The sequence below is a fragment of the Neopsephotus bourkii genome, unplaced genomic scaffold (genome assembly GCF_033783945.1).
Source record: "Neopsephotus bourkii isolate Nb327-2 ecotype Australia unplaced genomic scaffold, CSIRO-AGI_Nbou_v1 NB_1063, whole genome shotgun sequence".
NCBI classification, from domain to species: Eukaryota; Metazoa; Chordata; class Aves; order Psittaciformes; family Psittacidae; genus Neopsephotus; species Neopsephotus bourkii.
In genome coordinates this window covers 334282-353833 of record NW_026901551.1, presented here as the reverse complement: position 1 = coordinate 353833, position 19552 = coordinate 334282, and the positions used below count along the sequence as shown (strand labels likewise).

At 49.8% G+C, this 19552-nt stretch overlaps 1 protein-coding gene across 5 annotated transcripts in view; it reads left to right on the top strand.

Moving 5' to 3' along the window:
- The window catches only part of SCN8A (sodium voltage-gated channel alpha subunit 8), a 41663-nt gene extending 23575 nt beyond the window's left edge, over positions 1–18088 (top strand). For all 5 annotated transcript variants that reach the window (XM_061361783.1, XM_061361781.1, XM_061361782.1 and 2 more), the window contains 15 exons: positions 614–749; positions 1885–2123; positions 2300–2473; positions 3127–3483; positions 4190–4660; positions 5098–5215; positions 5704–5858; positions 6496–6669; positions 9842–9964; positions 13015–13299; positions 13598–13651; positions 14466–14603; positions 14980–15084; positions 15748–16018; positions 16803–18088. In XM_061361783.1, coding sequence (XP_061217767.1) covers positions 614–749; positions 1885–2123; positions 2300–2473; positions 3127–3483; positions 4190–4660; positions 5098–5215; positions 5704–5858; positions 6496–6669; positions 9842–9964; positions 13015–13299; positions 13598–13651; positions 14466–14603; positions 14980–15084; positions 15748–16018; positions 16803–17950 — 3948 coding nt within the window. In that variant the 3' untranslated portion in view covers positions 17951–18088. The remainder of the gene's footprint in view (positions 1–613; positions 750–1884; positions 2124–2299; positions 2474–3126; positions 3484–4189; positions 4661–5097; positions 5216–5703; positions 5859–6495; positions 6670–9841; positions 9965–13014; positions 13300–13597; positions 13652–14465; positions 14604–14979; positions 15085–15747; positions 16019–16802) is intronic.
- The last annotated feature ends 1464 nt before the right edge of the window (positions 18089–19552 follow it).

The following is a 19552-nucleotide window of genomic DNA, read 5'->3' as shown; positions in this document are numbered from 1 at the left end:
GGAATGGGTGCCCAGGGAGGTTGTGAATGCTCCATCCCTGGCAGTGCTCAAGGCCAGGTTGGACGAGGCCTTGGGTGAGATGGTTTAGAGCGGGGTGTCCCTGCCCATGACAGGGGGTTGGAACTGGATGATCTCAAGGTCCTTTCCAACCCGAACTATTCTATGATTCTATGATTATACAGCCTGTACTGAATCAATAACTTCCCCCCTCTTCCCTTCCCAAACTCAACAACCAAACCCACCTCCTTCTCCCTCAGGGAAGAAGAGGCTTGGAATGAAAGGAGTGCCCATAGCAGCCTGTTCGACCTCTGTTCAGCATCACTTGCTCCCTGTTGTTGCTCTCTTCCCCAGGCAGCATGTTCAGATCATGCTTTGCTTCAGGATTCATTCTCTTTCTAGCATGGATGTGGTGGGAGTGATGCATGTGTGAAGGAGAGGTATTACTGAGCAGATCTTTTGCTCACTCTGTGTCCATGAACATCACTTAGATGGTGGAAGGATAGCAGGAACACGTTTCTCTCTCTTGGGCCCACATGCCTTATTTCTAGGCCAGGAGCATGTGAAGTACCGGGAAGAGCAAGAGTTTGTATTGCTCATGCTGTGTTTTCTGCAGGGTACCACTGAAATCGAGATCAGGAAGAAACCTGGTGGCTCCCTCTTGGTCTCCATGGATCAGGTGAACGCATCCTATGGAAGGAAAGACCGAACCAACAGTGTCATGACGGGGCTGACAAACACCCTTGTGGAGGGTAGGTGTGCCTTGAGGAGCTGCCTTGGGTGACTTCCAGTGGGTTTGCAGCGATTGCCCTCTCGTGGTGTGATGTAGGAAGGCAGAGGAGCCATCACTTGGGTGCTCCTCAGTGCTGGGCTCCCTGGAGCTCTGTGCTTGTCCCTCTGCCCCATAGGATTTAGCAGTCCCTGCTCATTTACACGTTTATTTTGCCTCAGCCTGCTTCTTTGGAGGCATTATTGATGCAGGAGTGTTTGTTGGGCTTCATTTGCCTCTGAGTTGTGCGCATAGGGAGGTAAAGAAGTGTCATTGCCCACTGATGAGTGTGGAGATGATAGCAGGAAGATGATGCCTGGTACAGTTGTTCTGCCTCCTGCAGTCTCCCAAGGACTGGAGAGATCCTTTGCTTATATCCATGGGAGGGAGGGATCTGAGTGGCTCTCAGATGTGCCAGCATCCCGATGTCCCTTGTGCTGCTGGCACACCTGGAATGGCCAGCACATGGGGCTGAGCTTCCCAACTCCGCTATGCAGGGGCAAGGACTCCTGAGCGTCTGAGGGTGATGAGCTCAGATTCCTGCTGTCTCCTGCAGTAACTCTGTGGGGAAGCCAAATATACTTAGAAACAGAGCAGGGTTCTGCTGCTGCTTCCCTCCTGCGCAAACGCCCACAGGCTCCAGGGCTGCGGTCCCTCTCTTTTAACTTTAGCAACTCCAAGGCAACTAAATCCCGAGCAACCGGAGAGCCAATGGGAAGGAGAACGCGGGGGTCCCTTCCCTATCCATAGGAAAGAGGAAACTCCAGCTGGAGAGCCTCAATGGAACCAGTGCGAGTGGAGGGGGGGAACTGGTTGTGCTCCATAAGCACCTGGGAAAGAAAGGGACCCAGCAGCCTGTTTGATGCATGTGGCTGAGCAGGTTATTCCCATTGGGAATCCTCTGCAGCGGGATGTCACGTGTAGCATCCAGCACTGAATTCATTCCACTCATGGAAGAGGCAGGGTAGAGGCCGTAACTTTGATCCCAGCCCTTTTCCCATGCTGGGTCCTGGGTTAAACCTAGCTCTTCCTTTAAGATGCTCACAAGATCCGTGGGCCCCAGAGATCCAGCAGCCTCCGAGGTGAGCCTTGAACCCTGTTCTGTTTTGTAACTGTAGAGCTGGAAGAGTCCCAAAGGAAGTGTCCCCCTTGCTGGTACAAGTTTGCCAACACGTTCCTGATCTGGGAATGCCACCCGTACTGGATGAAGCTGAAGGAGATAGTGAACTTGATTGTCATGGATCCATTCGTTGACTTGGCCATCACCATCTGCATTGTGCTGAACACGTTGTTCATGGCCATGGAGCACCACCCCATGACCCCAGAGTTTGAACACGTGCTCTCCGTAGGGAATCTGGTAAGCTGCCATGGGGGAGTATTCCCTACAGATCTGCTTCTCCTGGGATATACTGCTTAATGTAGGCTTAGATTGGAAGGGCTTTACCCCATTGCATGTTTGAGCTGGCTCAGTGCTTGGTGTTGAGCCTGAAGCAGAAATGAATCTTTGCTCTTTGTCTCTTCTCCCCATTCCAGGTTTTCACTGGGATTTTCACAGCAGAAATGTTCCTGAAGCTCATTGCCATGGATCCCTACTATTATTTCCAAGAGGGCTGGAACATCTTTGATGGATTTATTGTCTCCCTCAGTTTGATGGAGCTGGGTCTAGCAGATGTGGAAGGACTTTCTGTGCTGCGATCTTTCCGATTGGTATTCCATGTTCCCCTTCTTTTGGGATCTTACTGTCTTGGAGCTGTTAGGAAGCTTGCTTTATGTAAGGAAAGGCAAAGCCCCCTCGTTTCCTGGCTTGGGGCAGGACAGAGGTGGAATGGAGTCATTTTTATGCTCTCTTCTTACTTCACAACTGCTCCTTGTGAGATCTGAGCTGCGTTTGGGCAGTGAGGGCTGACTTGAGAGGTATCTTGGGGTAGGCTATGACTAGGGATAAACCACGTCAGAAACACCTCTTCTTTCATGTGACCAAATGGGGCAGTCTCTATGTTAGAGCAGAATAAAGGTGCTCAGGGGCTGCAGCCTTGATGTGCTTTAAGTGGTGCTGTCAGCGAGGAGGCTTTTGAGAGCCTCAGGGTTGGATTGCTGGGGGCAGAGAACCCCAACTGAGGGCGGATGCTCTGAGAGCACCGAGCTCCCAGCTACATCCAGCTCCAGAAACCGTGTCCCCAAGTGAAATCCAGCCTCGATGGTGGGGTCTGGCTATGCCAGGACAACCACAGCATGGGCTCACGCGTTCCTAGCCCACGGGGTGGTTGCCGTGTAGGAAGTTCTGCCTGCTTTTCCTCCCTGTTTCAGGTGCACCCCAACTCAGTGTCCTTTTTGGTTGTGTTTCCTGGCTTTTTTTGTAGCTGAGAGTCTTCAAACTGGCCAAGTCTTGGCCCACTCTGAACATGCTGATAAAAATCATCGGTAACTCAGTGGGTGCCTTGGGGAACTTGACCTTGGTGCTTGCCATCATCGTGTTCATCTTCGCCGTGGTGGGAATGCAGCTCTTTGGCAAAAGCTACAAGGAGTGTGTCTGCAAGATCAATCCGGAGTGTGAGCTACCCCGCTGGCACATGCACGATTTCTTCCACTCCTTCCTTATTGTCTTCCGTGTGTTGTGTGGGGAATGGATTGAGACCATGTGGGATTGTATGGAAGTAGCGGGACAGGCCATGTGCTTGATTGTCTTCATGATGGTCATGGTCATCGGCAACTTAGTGGTCAGTAAATGGTTACTGGTGGGCTTTGTTGGTCGCCTCGGGGTGGGGTAGAACATGGGGAGGCCACAGGCAGGGAGTCCTGATTTGGGAGGCTGTTCTAGCTCCGGTGGGGTCCTTCATGGCCTTCAACCTATGAGCCTGTTGCCTTCGGTAGCACAACGTTGAGGATGTGATTTGCTTGATGGGCTTTAAACAGTTCCCGAGAGCAAAGCATCCAAGCCCTAAAAGCTGGGGGTGCAGCCCCTCAGTTACAGGGCATCAAAGAAGCCTCAAAGAAACCAAAGCTGCCTTTCCCGATGGCAGCGATCTGGGACACAGGGGAAGGTCCTGAAGTGTTAAAATGGGGCTGGAATGTGCCCACCAGCTCAGTGACGAGGTAGGGATGTGCGCAGGGCTGGGCTGGTGAGGCTGCACGGCTGCTGTGTGGGAGGCTCCACTTAGATCCTGCTGCTTCCTTCTGCTCTGAAGTGCTGGGAAGGGAAGGCTATGGAAGCAAGGGGAGCAGTGTGAAGAGCTGCACATCTCCAGAGCAGTGTGGGGACCTGGCTCGGGGGGGATTTGTCTCACCAAGGGAGCTGTCAGGAGCTGTGGGCAAGGAGCTGTGGCTCAGAGCGAGCCTGGCCCATTTCCTTGTCAACATCAGCAGGGCTCGGGTGGCCGAGCGCTCCTGGGTCAGCTCTGCCAAGCTCAACCTCTTCTCTTCCAGGTGCTGAACCTCTTCTTAGCCTTGCTCCTGAGCTCCTTCAGCGCTGACAACTTGGCAGCAACGGATGATGATGGGGAGATGAACAACCTGCAGATCTCTGTTATCCGCATCAAGAAGGGCATTGCCTGGATCAAGGCGAAAGTGCGTGAGTTCATGCAGGCTCATTTCAAGCAGAGGGAGGCAGATGAGGTCAAACCCTTGGATGAGTTGTATGACAAGAAGGTAAACTGCATCGCTAACCACACAGGGGCTGATATCAACAGAGACATTGATTATCAGAAGAATGGCAATGGCACCACAAGTGGAATTGGGAGCAGTGTGGAGAAGTACATAATAGATGAAGATCACATGTCCTTCATCAATAACCCCAATCTCACTGTCCGGGTACCTATTGCTGTAGGTGAATCGGACTTTGAAAATCACAACACAGAAGATTTCAGCAGTGATACAGATCCTGATGGCAGCAAAGAGGTAGGAGGAGATGCTCCAGATGCGTTCTGGTCATTCAGTGCTGGTGTGAGGGCCTGGAAGCATCTCGGGAGGGAGAACTAGATAGGAACAGAAGGTTTGTGCTGGAACTCAAGGCACAAGTTTCTTGTGCTGGTTGCTCTATGGAGAGCTGCTAATACTATTAAATATATAGTCCATATATACTTCATATTTGTAATATAAATACTATTAAATCTATATTCTATATACACTTCATCTCTAGAATGTAAATACTATTAAATATATGGAATAGAAATGCTTCATACTCCTGGAAGCTGAGTGAGGATCTCAGTGAGCTGGGGTGAGGAACCAGCTTTTGTTCCAGTAACTCTGGTGAACAAACGGCTGGGTCCTCCTGAGATTGGATGTTTTGGGGGGACATAATGATGGATTGGCTTGGCTTTGGTTTTGTGTTCAAGAAACTGGATGAAACCAGCTCCTCTGAAGGTAGCACCATTGACATCAAGCCTGAAGTGGAAGAAGTCCCTGTGGAGGCACCAGAGGAGTATCTGGACCCAGATGCTTGCTTCACAGAAGGTGAGCTTGGAGATGCAGTTGCATTGCAAGGGTGTAGATGACCTGTAGGTAGGGCAGATTGATCTTGTGTACAGCTGATGCTGTGGGTGCTTGGAAGCAGAAGAATTTGGCTTCAGATGAGGTTTTTCTTCCCCCTTCTGTCGCTGGCCTTAATGTCTTTCAGCAGCTGATCCATTACAGGTATTCCCCTGGCAGAGGTACTCTAAATGGCTCAAGGTTATGTTATCAGCAAGTTTTCCATTTGTCTGCTGTCAAGTGCATGGAAACCTCAGCAAACCCAATCACAAAATGATGTTCATTCAGGTGCCCCCATACAGAAGTGGTGAAAGCAATCATCAGATCCTCAAGAATAAGAGTTTGAACTGAAACTCACCTATTTCATATTGTTGGCATCAAAACCGCTCCTAGCCCATGGCAACTTCATGTTCTTCCCATGTTCCCTAAGCCCACGTGGGCTCATCCTGCTTTGTGCACTGTCCCCATTGCAGGGTGCACGCAGCGCTGCAAGTGTTGCCAGGTCAATATTGAGGAGGGGCTGGGGAAGTCCTGGTGGACCTTGAGGAAGACTTGTTTCCTCATCGTGGAACATAACTGGTTTGAGACCTTCATCATCTTCATGATCCTCCTGAGCAGCGGTGCTCTGGTGAGTACAGGGCAGGTTCTGCTCCTGGGAATGGGTGGGTTTGGACAGGGCAGCATCAATCGGGTCCCATTTCCACATTTCCCCTTCTTGCCTTTCCCATCTTTGCAGAACCACTTGACCTGGTGCCTCCATGGAACCAAACCATCCCTCTCTGGGGGTGTTTGCACACTGGTTGTTAGCTGGGGTTATACAACAACCAACATGGAGCGCCCGTTAGGAGCTTTAGGACCAAAGTCCACACCAATGTGCAAGCCCCAGCAGTAACCTGGCTTCCTCTCCATTCACTAATACCAGTAACAGTCTGGTTGCCAACAGACTCGGCCCTTTTGGATGTGCTGAGCTGCAGGGAAACTGTTCCAGTATGGTCCCAGTTGCTGAACTGGTTTAACTGGAAAGGCTGTGCTCCCATTCCTACAAGGCAGAGTTGTTCTTGCATCATTTAGTCAGGACTTCAGTTTGGGGGGGGTTTACTCTGCTTTGACAACTGCTGAGCAGTGTGGCAGCTACTCCATAAGGCACACTGTGTAAAGGTGTAATTGTGCTGCTTATCTCAAGGGCTGTTGGAATAAACTGCTAGGAAACAGCATTGCACTAGGGGCTAAGTCCTGCCTGAAACGGGAACCTGGTTATTTCCCAGGCTTTTGAGGATATTTACATCGAGCAGAGGAAAACCATCCGGACCATCCTGGAGTACGCAGACAAGGTCTTCACGTACATCTTCATCCTGGAGATGCTGCTGAAGTGGTGTGCTTATGGGTTCGTCAAGTTCTTCACCAACGCCTGGTGCTGGCTGGATTTCCTCATTGTGGCTGTATGTATCCTCTCCTCCTCCTTTCTTGCTGCTTGGAATTAGTTAGCGGAATGCTGGGGTGGTGTTTTCTCCTGAGGAATGTCCTGACTGAATCATACACTTTATATGGATTCGATCCCAGATATCTCTTGGGGTCCTGTTGAGCCTGCAGAGGCAAAGGAGGGTTTTCCAGCCCTTGGCTCTTGCGCTGTTTTACTGTTTCAGAGAGGCCCGAGCACATCTTGAGCTCCTGGAGGGTGTTAAGAGTGGAAGAGCTTGGTCAGATGTGGTATTCCTTGGTGCCACCCTCCTTCTGTGGTCATCTGTGTTCTTAAGGATGGGGAATGATGAGGCAGGCAGCATCTTCCCGTCCCATCACCTGCCAGGCTCTGTTGTTCTGAGCACTGAGCACAGAGCCTTGGAGCACAGTGAGGGCATTTAAAATGAATGGAATTTATGCTGTCAACAGCAGAAAATGCTGGAATTTGGTAGGACTCAAAGTCCAAAGAATTGCAGAACAAGGAGCTTCAGACTCCCAAGTGCTGGGATTGCATTAAATTGTTCCATCACATCCGGTTGTGCATCAGTGCCTTTAGTGAATGCCCTAAGAGAAAGTAGCAAACCATGAACTGTCTTCCAAGCTTCTCCTTTGGAACATGATCCAGTTACACCGAGTTGCTGTTCGGTGACATTATCCCTCTGGGGATATTTTGGAGCAGGTGGAGGAGCTGTGCTTGCAATTCCAGGGCAGAAGTGCCTGCGTTTCCTATGGAAAAGTGCATTTATCCCTTTCTTTTCCCAGTCCTCTCTGCTCCCTTAATGCACGTCTTGAAGCAGTAACTGTTCCCTGCTGAAAATAACCCTCTGTCTCTTTCGCTGCCTTAAGATGAAGCACAAGTGCTAACATGGGAACCCATGTGAGGTACCCTCTCTTCTGCACTCCATTAAAAGGCAAGCAGCAGCTGAGCACTAAAGCAGCGTTCCCAGCCCTTGTGGCTCCGTGTTGGGAGTCCATTTCCAGCTGTTGGGAACAAAGTGCAGCTTCATTTTCTTCCCAAGCATCTGGAGTAAAGAGAAGGAACTTCCCAGGCAGGTAGTGGGCTTACAGGGAGAGAGCCCATGCCTCTGTGCCTGTTAGATCACACTTTACAACCACTTTGCTAGCGTGCTGTGGCTGGGGTTCAAGCCGAGGCAGGGTGGCAGCCGTGACTAATAGCCAATAAGCCTTTGCATCATAACAACCCTCTTGAATGTTATTTTTCAGGTTTGCTAGCATTGTCAAATAACTCCTCCTCTGATTCCCAAAGCTTGCTGGGGCTATTTGTGAAGACAAAGTCTTTTGCTGGGTAATAATGAAGGCTTCTGCTTTTCAGTCGATCTGGAATTCCTTTTGTCTGCCATCGGTGCCTGCTGTGTCTCCTGTCAGAGTGTCCCCAGAGAATAATACTGCAGAGAGCCCATGAAAGCTCAAACAGCCTTTAGTCACTTCACTGCCCTTGTGTTCGTTTCCTCCTTGGGAGCGGGGCATTATCCCAGGGGAAAGAAGCTCTAAAAACGAGGATTCAGTGAAGCCTGGCCCCTGTATTATCCATACAGGGGAAATCACTGCATTTCTCTCTATATGGATCTGATAGCCCATCCCTCTGTGTTCTGAAAGCTGGGACCAGGGGGTGTTGCTGTGGGATTGAGTAGCGTGATTTTGCTTCCCAAAGGCTTTGCTGGAAACCTTTGGGACACCCTTGCCTTAAATCAGTGCCATTTGAAACCCACGTGGCAAAACCCGGAGCCACGTTGCCATAAGTCACCGCGTGGTTTGGCCACTTCCATGAAGACAGCAAAAGGCTGGTGCACCAGCAGGAAAATAGGAGGAAATCTCCACCTTTTCCCACATGCTTCTGGTTTGACATCTGGTCGTGGACTGTGTGTGCAATAAGAATTGTCCATGTGATTCGTTTCACATTATTATCTCAATATCCCTTCCTATAGAAAGGAAGGATAAGTAGGAAGTGTCTGTTCTGAGAATTAAGCCAAACGCCACCTTTTCCAGGAGGAGGTCTCACGTTTCTCCATTCTTTGTTGCTGTATATTGATGTCTTTTATTTTTTTCCCCTTGAAAAGAGGTTGCCATATCTGTTTCTGATCTGTGTCTGTAATGTGACAGTAGCCAAAACTGGAAGATAGCGGGCTGCTGATGAAATGGTGCCTGGAGATACCGTTTCCCTATGGCCAGGTCATGGCTGGTCCAGTCTAAAGAGTTGGCTCGTGTGGGGAATGGACCTCACGTGCCAGGGCTAGGAATAGATGGCTTCAAGTTCCAGGCTATTGGTACAATAGGGTTTCATCCTGCAGGCCCCTGGTTAAAGGCTCAGAGAGCCCAAATCTGATCCCAGGCTGCTAAGGAAATGTGTTGTCTCTGTGGTTGCAAACTGGCTCCAGGAGGCTGTGTTGAGGTCTCAGTGTACGAGCAACCTCATCCTGCCCGTGTTTAACATGGGCATTTCCCCATCCTCCTCCTGCCCTGCGATGCTCACAAAGGGCACCGTGCCTTCCAGCAAGTGCCTGACACTTGCTGTGTGTTCCAGGCAGCGAATCCAGAGCCCACCCTTGGGTTTCCAGTTGGAAGGAGCTGCCCCATCACTCAGTGCTGAGGTTCCTCATGAGTCCCATCCCCGAAGGCCGTGGCCATGGATGGAGCAGCCCCACTCTGTGACCACGGTGGCTTTGCGATGCGAGTTGAGGGCAGCTTGTGCAGTGTGTGTATTTATCTGTATTCTTTCTCATAGGTACCTTTAACATTTGTCTGGCTTAAGTTTAATGGGAGCCGCTGGGATCCTGCAGCCAGTAAAGGGCGAGGGTAAGGTTTTTGTCATCGTTTGGGCTCTTCCTTCCGACAGACCCCTTCTCCGTCTGTGTCTCTGCCTCTCACTTCTCTTTCCCCTCTCTGTTCTTTTCTTATGCCTTTCTCAACCGCATTATTTCCTTCCAGGTCCTTTCAGTCAAGTGAAGTAGGCAGCTGGTGGCATGTCTTCGGGATTTATTCTGGGGCAGCAGTGCTAGGGGACTCATTCTAACAGTCTGGAACCTTTTGTGTTTTGTTTCCCTTTTTCTTTCTTTATTTTCTTTCTTTTTTTCTGTTTTTTTTTTTCTTTTTTTTTTGTTGTTTTTTTTTCCTTTGTTTCTATTTTCTGTGTAGGTCTCTTTAGTCAGCCTTATAGCTAATGCCCTGGGCTACTCGGAACTAGGTGCCATAAAGTCCCTTAGGACACTAAGAGCTTTGAGGCCTTTAAGAGCGTTGTCCCGATTTGAGGGGATGAGGGTAAGATGCCATTAGCAGCTGATCCTTCTGCATGCCTGTGGAGCGTTTCTTTTTTAAGCATGCTAGAACTGATCAAAACTGGTGGGAAAAGCCCCAAATTCCAAAGAGAATCATGATGCAGCTGCTGACTCGGTCACCCACCGTGGATGTCCCCTCACCCTGCCCACCGCTGCACCCTCCCCTCTTAACAAAGGGAGATGCATTAAGCTGCCTCATTACATTCAGTTCTGGCCCCAACCACATGCCATTCGTAGATGATGTTAACACTTGGCTGTTCTCATTTAGCCTGGCTTTTACCTCTAGCATCCGAGGGGGCTTCTGAGCTGTAACTTCTTCTACCTAGGGAGAATCACCAGGTGCAAAGAAGCAGAATTGGAACCACCTCAGTGTCTCCAGCCCCTCCCCGCCTTGGCCGCTGGTGGAATTGGATTCAAAGACCATATCTGAGGGGGTTTTAAAAGGGCAATCTGCCTGCAAGGGGGTAAAAGGCTGCTTCCTTCCTTCCTTGGATCCCTCAGGCCTTCAGGAAGGGACTGGGGGGGAGCCCAGCTCATTGAAAAAAGGCTTTGGTTGAATTCCTCTTGTTGCACCTTGTTGTTCTCGGTCCAGTCTGGTGGCGACTGGAAGCCTTGTCTGATAGTGAAGCTTTTCCTTTCCACTCCCTCCCTTTCCCCATGCTTTATGGTCCCCTTGTCCTGTCACTGTGGAACTAGCACCAAAGCACAAGCAAAGCATTGAACTTGACCAGCTTCCCTCAAATTGGTAGACAGCAATTGGGGATTGGAAATCACTGCAGGGCCTCACTGCTTTGCCACTGATGGTCTCTATTGTGGTGCCTTCTTTGCCCATTTGGGGTTGAAATCAGATAGAACATGCAAGAAGTAAAGGCTATGATGTATTAATGGGTTTCCCACTCGCTCTTAGAACAGTAACATAGGTTCCTTTGTGCTAAATCCCAGTTAGCTCCCAGTGAGAGGCAGTAGAAGAGATAAAATGATGCATTAAAAGGGAAGGGAATAGCAGGCACAGTTTTTACCTTAGGAGCAGTTCCCCCTGGATCCTTCTGATCTCCTTTGAATCTGCTGTGGCACAAAATACAGGGAGCTAACCAGGAATCCTCCAATCCCATAGGAATAAATGATAGAACAAATCCAAAGAGGGGTTTCTCTTCCCCAGTGTTATCCTGCTCTTATTTCTTGGTGTCAGTTAGCTTCATTCGAAACTCTGTTCACTAATGCAGGCCCATGGATGCAAAGCCAGAGCTGCTGCTCGGCTGGGTGCAGGTCCCACCTATGAGTATGATCACAAAGGAAAAGGCCCAGCACTAAACCTGTAGCTTTAAAAGCTGTTTCTGAGCCGTGCCAGAGAGAAGCTGTGATCTCTAGTGCAAAATCAAAGAGTTCCCATGCTTAAAGTGGGGATTTCCACCCAAATTGATAGACAGTTTACAACCAGAGCCCTGTCAGTCACCTAAACCCAATTCTTCTCCCTTTGGTTTGACTTGAAGTGATGCTGCCCCATCCAGCCAGTGCAATCCAGAGATTGGAAATGCCTTTGCAAAGGCAACACCAAACGTAGTTCTTTGCTTTTCTCTCCTCCATAGTAATCTGCATTCCCAAGAGCTTGCTCTGCTCTGAAATGGTTCAGGAAGTTTGACAGTAATGCTATGAAACGTGCATGTGGTTTTGTCAGCCTGCACACAAAAGCCATGTTCCTTCTCTCTGTTCTATGCTGGATAAATCCAACGTGCTCCAAGTGACCAGGTTCCATGAGGACATGACAGGTTTTTGCTTCCCATGATGAATGGAGTCAAGCACCATAGGGGTATCTGTAAGGATCTAAAGAGGCACACAGCTCTTGGGTTGGTGTTCAGCAGCACAGCATCCTGCTTGCTTGAAGGGAGGGTAAAAGCAGAGGCATTCTCTATGGAGCCTGTGTGGAGGGCTTGACTCTTCATGCTTCATGGGGTTTACAGTGATCATAGAACCTGAGACTGCTTTGGGTTGGAAGAGACCTTAGAGACATACAGTTCCAACCCCTCACAGCAGGGACACCTTCTACTAGAGCAGCTTGCTCCAAGCCCCATCCAACCAGGCCTTGAACACTGAATTCATCCCATCCTGTAGCAGTTGTTGTAATGCCACTGTCCAGAGCATGGGGATGGAGCAGCCTTCCCAAACTAAGGCAAAGGGGTAAAACCCCTTTGGATTCTGTTCATCTATGAAAGGGATCTAGGTTAGGATTTAACACCCTGCTGACCTAACTATTCAAAGCCTCCACTGGGTCATGCATTGGCCAGGGATGCTCAGCGCCACGGTGCTCCCAAACCACGAAAAGGCTCAAATGGAAGATCCGAGCTGTGGCAAACCCCATTCTGTGCATTTTGGAGGAAGGAACATGGCTTTTCTGTCCTCTTGAGCCTGCGTAGCTGCATGCTCAGCTGTGTGCCTGAGACACCATCATTGGCCTTGCTTAGTCACAGATCTAGCTCGATGCTTACAGCACCTCACTGCTTCGTCCTAACAGAGCAACGCTGGGCTTGCTCCTGTCCCCACCAGTGCCGTACAGGTGGGAGCAGGAGGCAGGCTTCCCAGTGCTGACAGCCCTGTTTGCAAGTGGGAACGGCCGGCAGGGCCACTGGCTGAGAGCAGAAGTGGCCTCCAACCTGGCTCTGAGGCAATTGTAGCTTAGGAGCCTGTTTGGTGTTAAGAAGAGGGTCTGAGCCTCGTGTAAAGCCCCCTTCTCCCTTTGGCAAGTGGAACTATTGCCACGAGCTGTTGTTTCACTGAAGAACCCAGCCTCAGACCACGAATGGGCCAAACTGGCCTGGTTTCTTGCCAAAACAGAGCTTCAGGAGGTGGCTTTTAAGCTGAATTCCTTTTACCTCTTGGAATAAGTTCATTGCCGACTTCCACACAGACTCAACGCCACGGCTCTGCCAGTGGCCTTCCCTCCTATCCCCCCCCGCCCCAAAACGAGCTGTACTGATGCTTTGCTGTCTCCTGCCTTGTGTTTTATACTGAAACTCTTTCCCACCCCTTCCAACACAGGTGGTTGTCAACGCCTTGGTTGGCGCTATCCCTTCCATTATGAATGTGTTGTTGGTCTGCCTTATCTTCTGGCTGATTTTCAGCATTATGGGGGTTAACCTGTTTGCTGGGAAGTATCATTACTGCTTTAATGAAACAGCTGAGGAGCGCTTTGAGATCGATATTGTTAACAACAAGACAGACTGCGAGGCGCTGATGCCACCCAACTCCACCGAGATCCGATGGAAGAACGTCAAAATCAACTTCGACAACGTTGGCGCGGGATACCTGGCTCTTCTGCAGGTGGTGAGTTTGGCTCTCGCCATCTCCCTGCGAGATCCAAGCTGCTTCGGATGCACTTGGACTGCTTGCATCCAGCCCAGCATTCCACTGATCCCACTTGGGGCTGCTGTTCTGTCAGCCCTGTGCCTGCTCACAAGTGGCCCCAGCTCTTCCCAAGAGTCCACCCATGAGACCACAGTAAACCTGTTTAGATCCATTTACCATAGAATCAGAGAGTAACTGAAGCAATATTGAAGTTCAATGCAATGTTCTTTCCCTTGGGGTGAATCCTGCCTAAGAGGAGGTGTCTTTTCTTTGCTAGGCTACTTTCAAGGGCTGGATGGACATCATGTATGCAGCAGTAGATTCCAGAAAGGTAAAGTACACGAGCACAAACTTGCTTCCTGTTCTTTTACTTTGGTAAGATCAAGAGTAAGAACGGTAGATCTGTGCTTGTGTTCTGTATTTAATGCTGTGGTTGTTTCATTTGCTGTGTTAATGTCAGACGTTAGAGGATGCTCAAGAAGGTCCTGAAAGGAGCAGGGTGATTCGGGCTGCTCCAGGGGCAGGGAAGCTGCAGGAGTAGAACTGCAGTGAGGAAAGGAATACAGATGTTGTCTGCTTATGGAGAGGAATTAGCCAGAAGGTCCTTCATGAACCTTTGCATCCACATGGGAGCCCCAGTTTTGGAATGATGTCTGGGTTGGAGCTCTTCATTCAGGCACTTTTTCTGTTCCTGCCTGCTGGCATCCTGCACCATCCGTTCCTTTTTGCTTTCTGATTCCTTTTCTCCCCCTTTTCTTGGTTTTATGTGAAAAGATTGTGAAATGGCTTTCAATGCAGGATTGGAAACAAGTGTGTTGGGACAGGGTAGAAACCCATTCTCTTGTGGCTCAGCTGATGCTCCCACCCAGCCCTCTTCAAAGAAGGGATGATGCCTTCAGTTTGACAGTGCTCGTCATTAAATCCTTCATGGCCTGCAAATCTCTGTATGTTCTATGGGCACTGGCCTCATTGGCAGCGAAATTCAGTTTAAGCAGTGTGAGGACATCATTTTCCACATATAACTCCAGCTTTCCAAAGCATTGACTGCCTTTCCATGGGAATACCTGGAACCAGGCTTCCTTTTGGCTCTAGTTGTTAGGATGCCTTTGAAATGTCATTTATTTCTCTTCTCATCTCCTCTTCAGCAAGAAGAGCAGCCCAAGTACGAGGACAACATTTACATGTACATCTATTTCGTTATCTTCATTATCTTTGGCTCCTTTTTCACCCTCAACTTGTTCATTGGTGTCATCATTGACAACTTCAATCAACAAAAGAAAAAGATAAGTGATTTGTGTGTGCTGCTCAGGGGGGATGCTGGGACCTGTTAGGGGGATGTTGAGTCTTCAGGCTGATGGGTTTGCATGTATGAGGTACCTGCTAAATAGCCCGACACCTCTGCTCCCTCTGCATCCCAAACAAGGTAGAGGGGATGGGGGGGTTGTTGTGCAATAACCAAGGTCTTTATAGGCTGAAATCCTCTGTTTTCCTTAAAGGAAGTCTCAGTACACCTTGGGTATCAGTATACGTTAGTTCAGTCTGAAATAGCTGCCACCATCTTCCCATATGGCAGGGATCCTCATGGCTTAGCTAGGATGCTTCTGCTTTCCCTCCTGGTGCAGGAGCTGATTGTAACCAGTTTTCCTTTTGCCCCTTTACTTTGGAGGTCAAGATATTTTCATGACAGAAGAACAGAAGAAGTATTATAATGCCATGAAAAAACTGGGCTCAAAGAAGCCTCAGAAACCCATTCCCCGACCTCTGGTGAGTAAGTTAGAAAGGGAACTGAAGGAGCAGACTCAACGGAGCTTTGGCTCCAAAAGCATCCTTTGTTCCATCTCACACTGGACTCCACATCACCATTTCTTGTCGTTAGAATTCGGGTACCATCTGGGAAGGTTCAAATGCTGCAGCTGAGGTTGAGGGTAATCAGTGCACTTGACTCAATCTGCATACCCTGCCTGGCTGAGAGGTTCTAGGGCAGGAGGCCTCTTGGCATCAGTGGCAGGGAGCTTGGACAGCTAGTTAGCCTTGTGGGTTGCACTCATTGAGACCTAAGCATGTTTCTTTGCATGTGATATTGCTGTGGATAAGGCCTCCTGATGCAAAAGAGGTGGTTGAAATCCAGTTCAATCAGCACTGCAAGGTGGGGCTGGCTGCTTTCTGCAGTGGTGAATGGGAGTACATCACCCTGCCTTTGGTCCCAACAAAGAGGAAGATTAATAGGGTTGTGGTAGCATGTTTGGGGTGTAAATGATGGGATTTTCCTGCCTTTCCCATAATCAGATTGAATTGTGGCTAGAATTTGCCTTGAATGCTTCATAAGATGCTGCAAACTCCGTGTCCTCATCCGTGTTCCCACCATGACTCCTTTGTTGAGTGATGGTTCAGTCTCACTTGGTTCCTTGCTTCTCTCCCGTTGCACAGAATCGCATTCAAGGAGCCGTCTTTGACTTTGTTACTCAGCAAGCATTTGACATAGTCATCATGATGCTCATTTGCCTCAACATGGTCACCATGATGGTGGAGACAGACACCCAAAGCAAGCAGATGGAGGACATCCTTTACTGGATCAACCTGGTGTTTGTCATCTTCTTCACCTGTGAGTGTGTGCTGAAGATGTTCGCTTTGCGGCACTATTATTTCACCATCGGGTGGAACATTTTTGACTTCGTGGTTGTGATTCTGTCCATCGTGGGTAAGTGTGACACCAGCTGGAGCTCTCTGAGTGCTAGGCTTGGTGTTTGCAGGGTAAAGCACGGGCTTGCCTTAGAAGTGCCTCCAGATCACCTTCAGCCTTCTCTTTTTAGCCTTGGGAAGAGACTTGGGGCAGAACTTGGCACCTTCGAGTCCTCACTAATGCACCCTCCTTCCCCTGTTCTGGTTTTCAGTTCCAGTCGGGTGGAGTGACCCAGCTGGCTCCCCTCTCCCTGTCTGCATTGCAGCGCTTCCTGCCTTGCTCTTTGGGTTTCAGCTTGGTTGGGTGTTGAAGCAAGCAGCTGTCTCCAGTGGGTTTGGGGTGTTCTTAGTGGCTAGTCTGTAAAGTAGGTGTAACCTCATAGGTACCAGGGGGTCCCTCACAAAGCTCTGCCCAGGCATAGTGACTGAGACTGACCTGAGGTCTAAAACTCAGATCTAGGCTTGTCTGCTGCTTCAGGTAATCCACCTTACGCATCCTTAGCCCTTTCCAAATCAGGGTCCATGGCCTGACTCCCATGGCAGCGCTGGGCTCCGAGAGCTTAGACACCTCCAAGAAGCAACTCATCCATCCTTATCTAGGTGCAGTGAATCACTGTGCAGCTGAGCCTCTCTGCCCCTCCTTTGAGAACTGTTTAGGCAGCCAGAGCCTGTATCTAAGACCTGAAGATGCCCAAAGCGAAGCCTTTGATAGGTGACCAAGATGTCCAACCCTAGGCTAGGTTCAGAAGCAGCTTCAGGCTCATGTCTCCATTGTCACACTTGTTCCTTCTCCTCTTCTTTAGGAATGTTCCTGGCTGAAATCATTGAGAAGTACTTTGTGTCACCCACTCTCTTCCGAGTCATCCGCCTGGCTCGCATTGGACGTATCCTGCGCTTGATCAAAGGAGCCAAAGGAATCCGCACTTTGCTTTTTGCCTTAATGATGTCCTTGCCTGCCTTGTTCAACATCGGCCTCTTGCTCTTCTTGGTCATGTTCATCTTCTCCATCTTTGGCATGTCGAACTTTGCCTACGTCAAGCATGAGGCTGGCATAGATGATATGTTCAACTTTGAGACCTTTGGCAACAGCATGATCTGCTTGTTCCAGATCACCACATCCGCTGGCTGGGATGGCCTGCTGCTGCCCATCCTCAACCGGCCTCCTGACTGCGACCTGGACAAGGAGCACCCCGGGAGTGGTTTTAAGGGGGATTGTGGGAACCCTTCCGTGGGGATATTTTTCTTTGTGAGTTACATCATCATCTCCTTCCTGATTGTGGTCAACATGTACATTGCCATCATCCTGGAGAACTTCAGCGTGGCCACGGAAGAGAGCGCGGATCCGCTGAGCGAGGATGACTTCGAGACCTTCTATGAGATCTGGGAGAAGTTTGACCCCGATGCCACCCAGTTCATAGAGTACAGCAAGCTCGCAGACTTTGCTGATGCTTTGGAACATCCTCTCCGCGTCCCAAAACCCAACACCATCGAACTCATTGCCATGGACCTGCCTATGGTAAGTGGAGACAGGATCCACTGTTTAGACATCCTGTTTGCCTTCACTAAACGTGTCCTGGGGGACAGTGGGGAGCTGGATATACTCAGACAACAGATGGAGGAGAGATTCGTGGCATCCAACCCTTCCAAAGTGTCTTATGAGCCTATCACAACCACGCTGCGGAGGAAGCAGGAAGAGGTTTCAGCCGTGGTTATCCAGAGGGCTTACAGGGCTCGCTTAGCGCGCCGGGGCTTCATCAGCCGAAGGCCTGTATCCACAAAGCTGGAAAACGGGGGAGCAAACAGGGAGAAGAAGGAGGGGACCCCCTCGACCGCGTCCCTCCCGTCGTACGACAGTGTAACCAAACCCGAGAAGGAGAAGCAGCAACGGGCGGAGGAGGGGAGACGGGAAAGAGCCAAGAGGCCCAAAGACGTCAGGGAATCCAAGTGTTGAGCCGGTGGGATTGTGCAGTTGCGACTGTTTGCAAGCAGAAAGGTTGTTTACAGGCGAATCACTACAGAAGAGCTGTGGAGACACTTACCTGAAGATCTTATACCAAACATAGTCTGCTTCCTGTGTGACAGCGTTGCATCTACAGCAGTGAGCTCCCACCTCTTGAAGGGACCCTTTGCAACCAACCAGTTAAACACCCCCAGAAACAAGGATTAACAAAGGATTTTCTATCGTTTGGGCAGGTGGATACTGCATGTTCCACATCAGTCAATGCAACTTAGGACAAACAAGCAAACTAAACCACACACTCCCCCCCGCCCCGGCCCCGAACCAAAACCTGCTGCTGGGATTCCTGTATTGGTCCAAAGCAGCCCCTAAAATGGATTTGATTTCCCTGTTTTGTTGGTGATTCTTCTGGAAAGAAACCCCCAAAGCCACAATGTTCAAGGGTTTGTTCCTGCAAAACTAGGTTTGCATTTAGCGAAGCAGCAAAAAAAAAAAAACACCATAAAACACACAAAAAAAAAAGAGGAAAAAGTTAAAACAAGGAGAACAAAAAAAGAGGCAAAACAAAGCAGCAAAGCCCCATTTAACCCAGGCCCTTCAGTTCTCATCGTTTCTTTGCTCTTTCTTAGCTACATCCTACTTTCTCCATGGGCTTTACTTGGTTTGGGAGATGGGGTCATCGGGTACCTTCAGCCTGGGGCCAGCTCAGGTTGATTCCCCCCCAGAAGTGCTCGTTCAATGCATGATGGCATGCCGTGACCAGGGACCATGCATGAGGAACCATGAAACCACGAGACACAATAACCTGTCCACAGCAGTGTGTTAAGCCATAAAGTCGAGGCACTCCACTGACAAGGTACCACTGGGTTTGGGATCTAACAAGAACCATGCCCTTCACCAGTACATCCCAGTTCTTAGCGCCCTTTCCTAGAGCCACCAGTAGGAGACAAAGCAGAAGTAGGAGGAGGTGAAATACGTGTGTGTGTGTTTAATACATGTCTTTTTAGTTGGGGTTTTTTGCCATCTTTTTGCACATTAAAATAGAATAACCAAACTCAGTGCTGCTCTGGACCTCATCCAAGGGGAGAGGATACAACCTGAGAATGGCTTCTACTGTGTCACTAAACCCAAGCTCTAGGGCTTCAATCCCAGCCCATTTGTACCCTGTATTTAGCAGTAATATTCTTCCTCAGCCTCCATCCTGCAGCGTAGACACTTTGTGCTGGTAGAGATAAGAGCTAAAGGAAGCCCTGTGTTATCTCTGCTGGTAGAAACATGGGGAGCTTCCCCACAGCAATGCCACTTGTGGGGCTGGGGGACAGGGATGTGACTCCCAGCCATCCATTGTCCCATGGCCATCAGGATTCCTGCTCCGGGTGGGATGCTGAGAGGTGGCTTTTGCAAACCCTGAGCCCTTCCTCTCCCTTGGGAGCAGGGAATGGCACAGGAGGGCCACATCCCAGGGCTGAGAGCCAGCTCCTGGATGCCTTCACCTCCTTCCCATCAGTGCTTTCACGGAGCGGCGCCCACCATGGCATGGGCAGGAATCGGAGCTACCTCTTGCCTCAGTCTCGCTGCAGCAGTAACTTGGTGCCA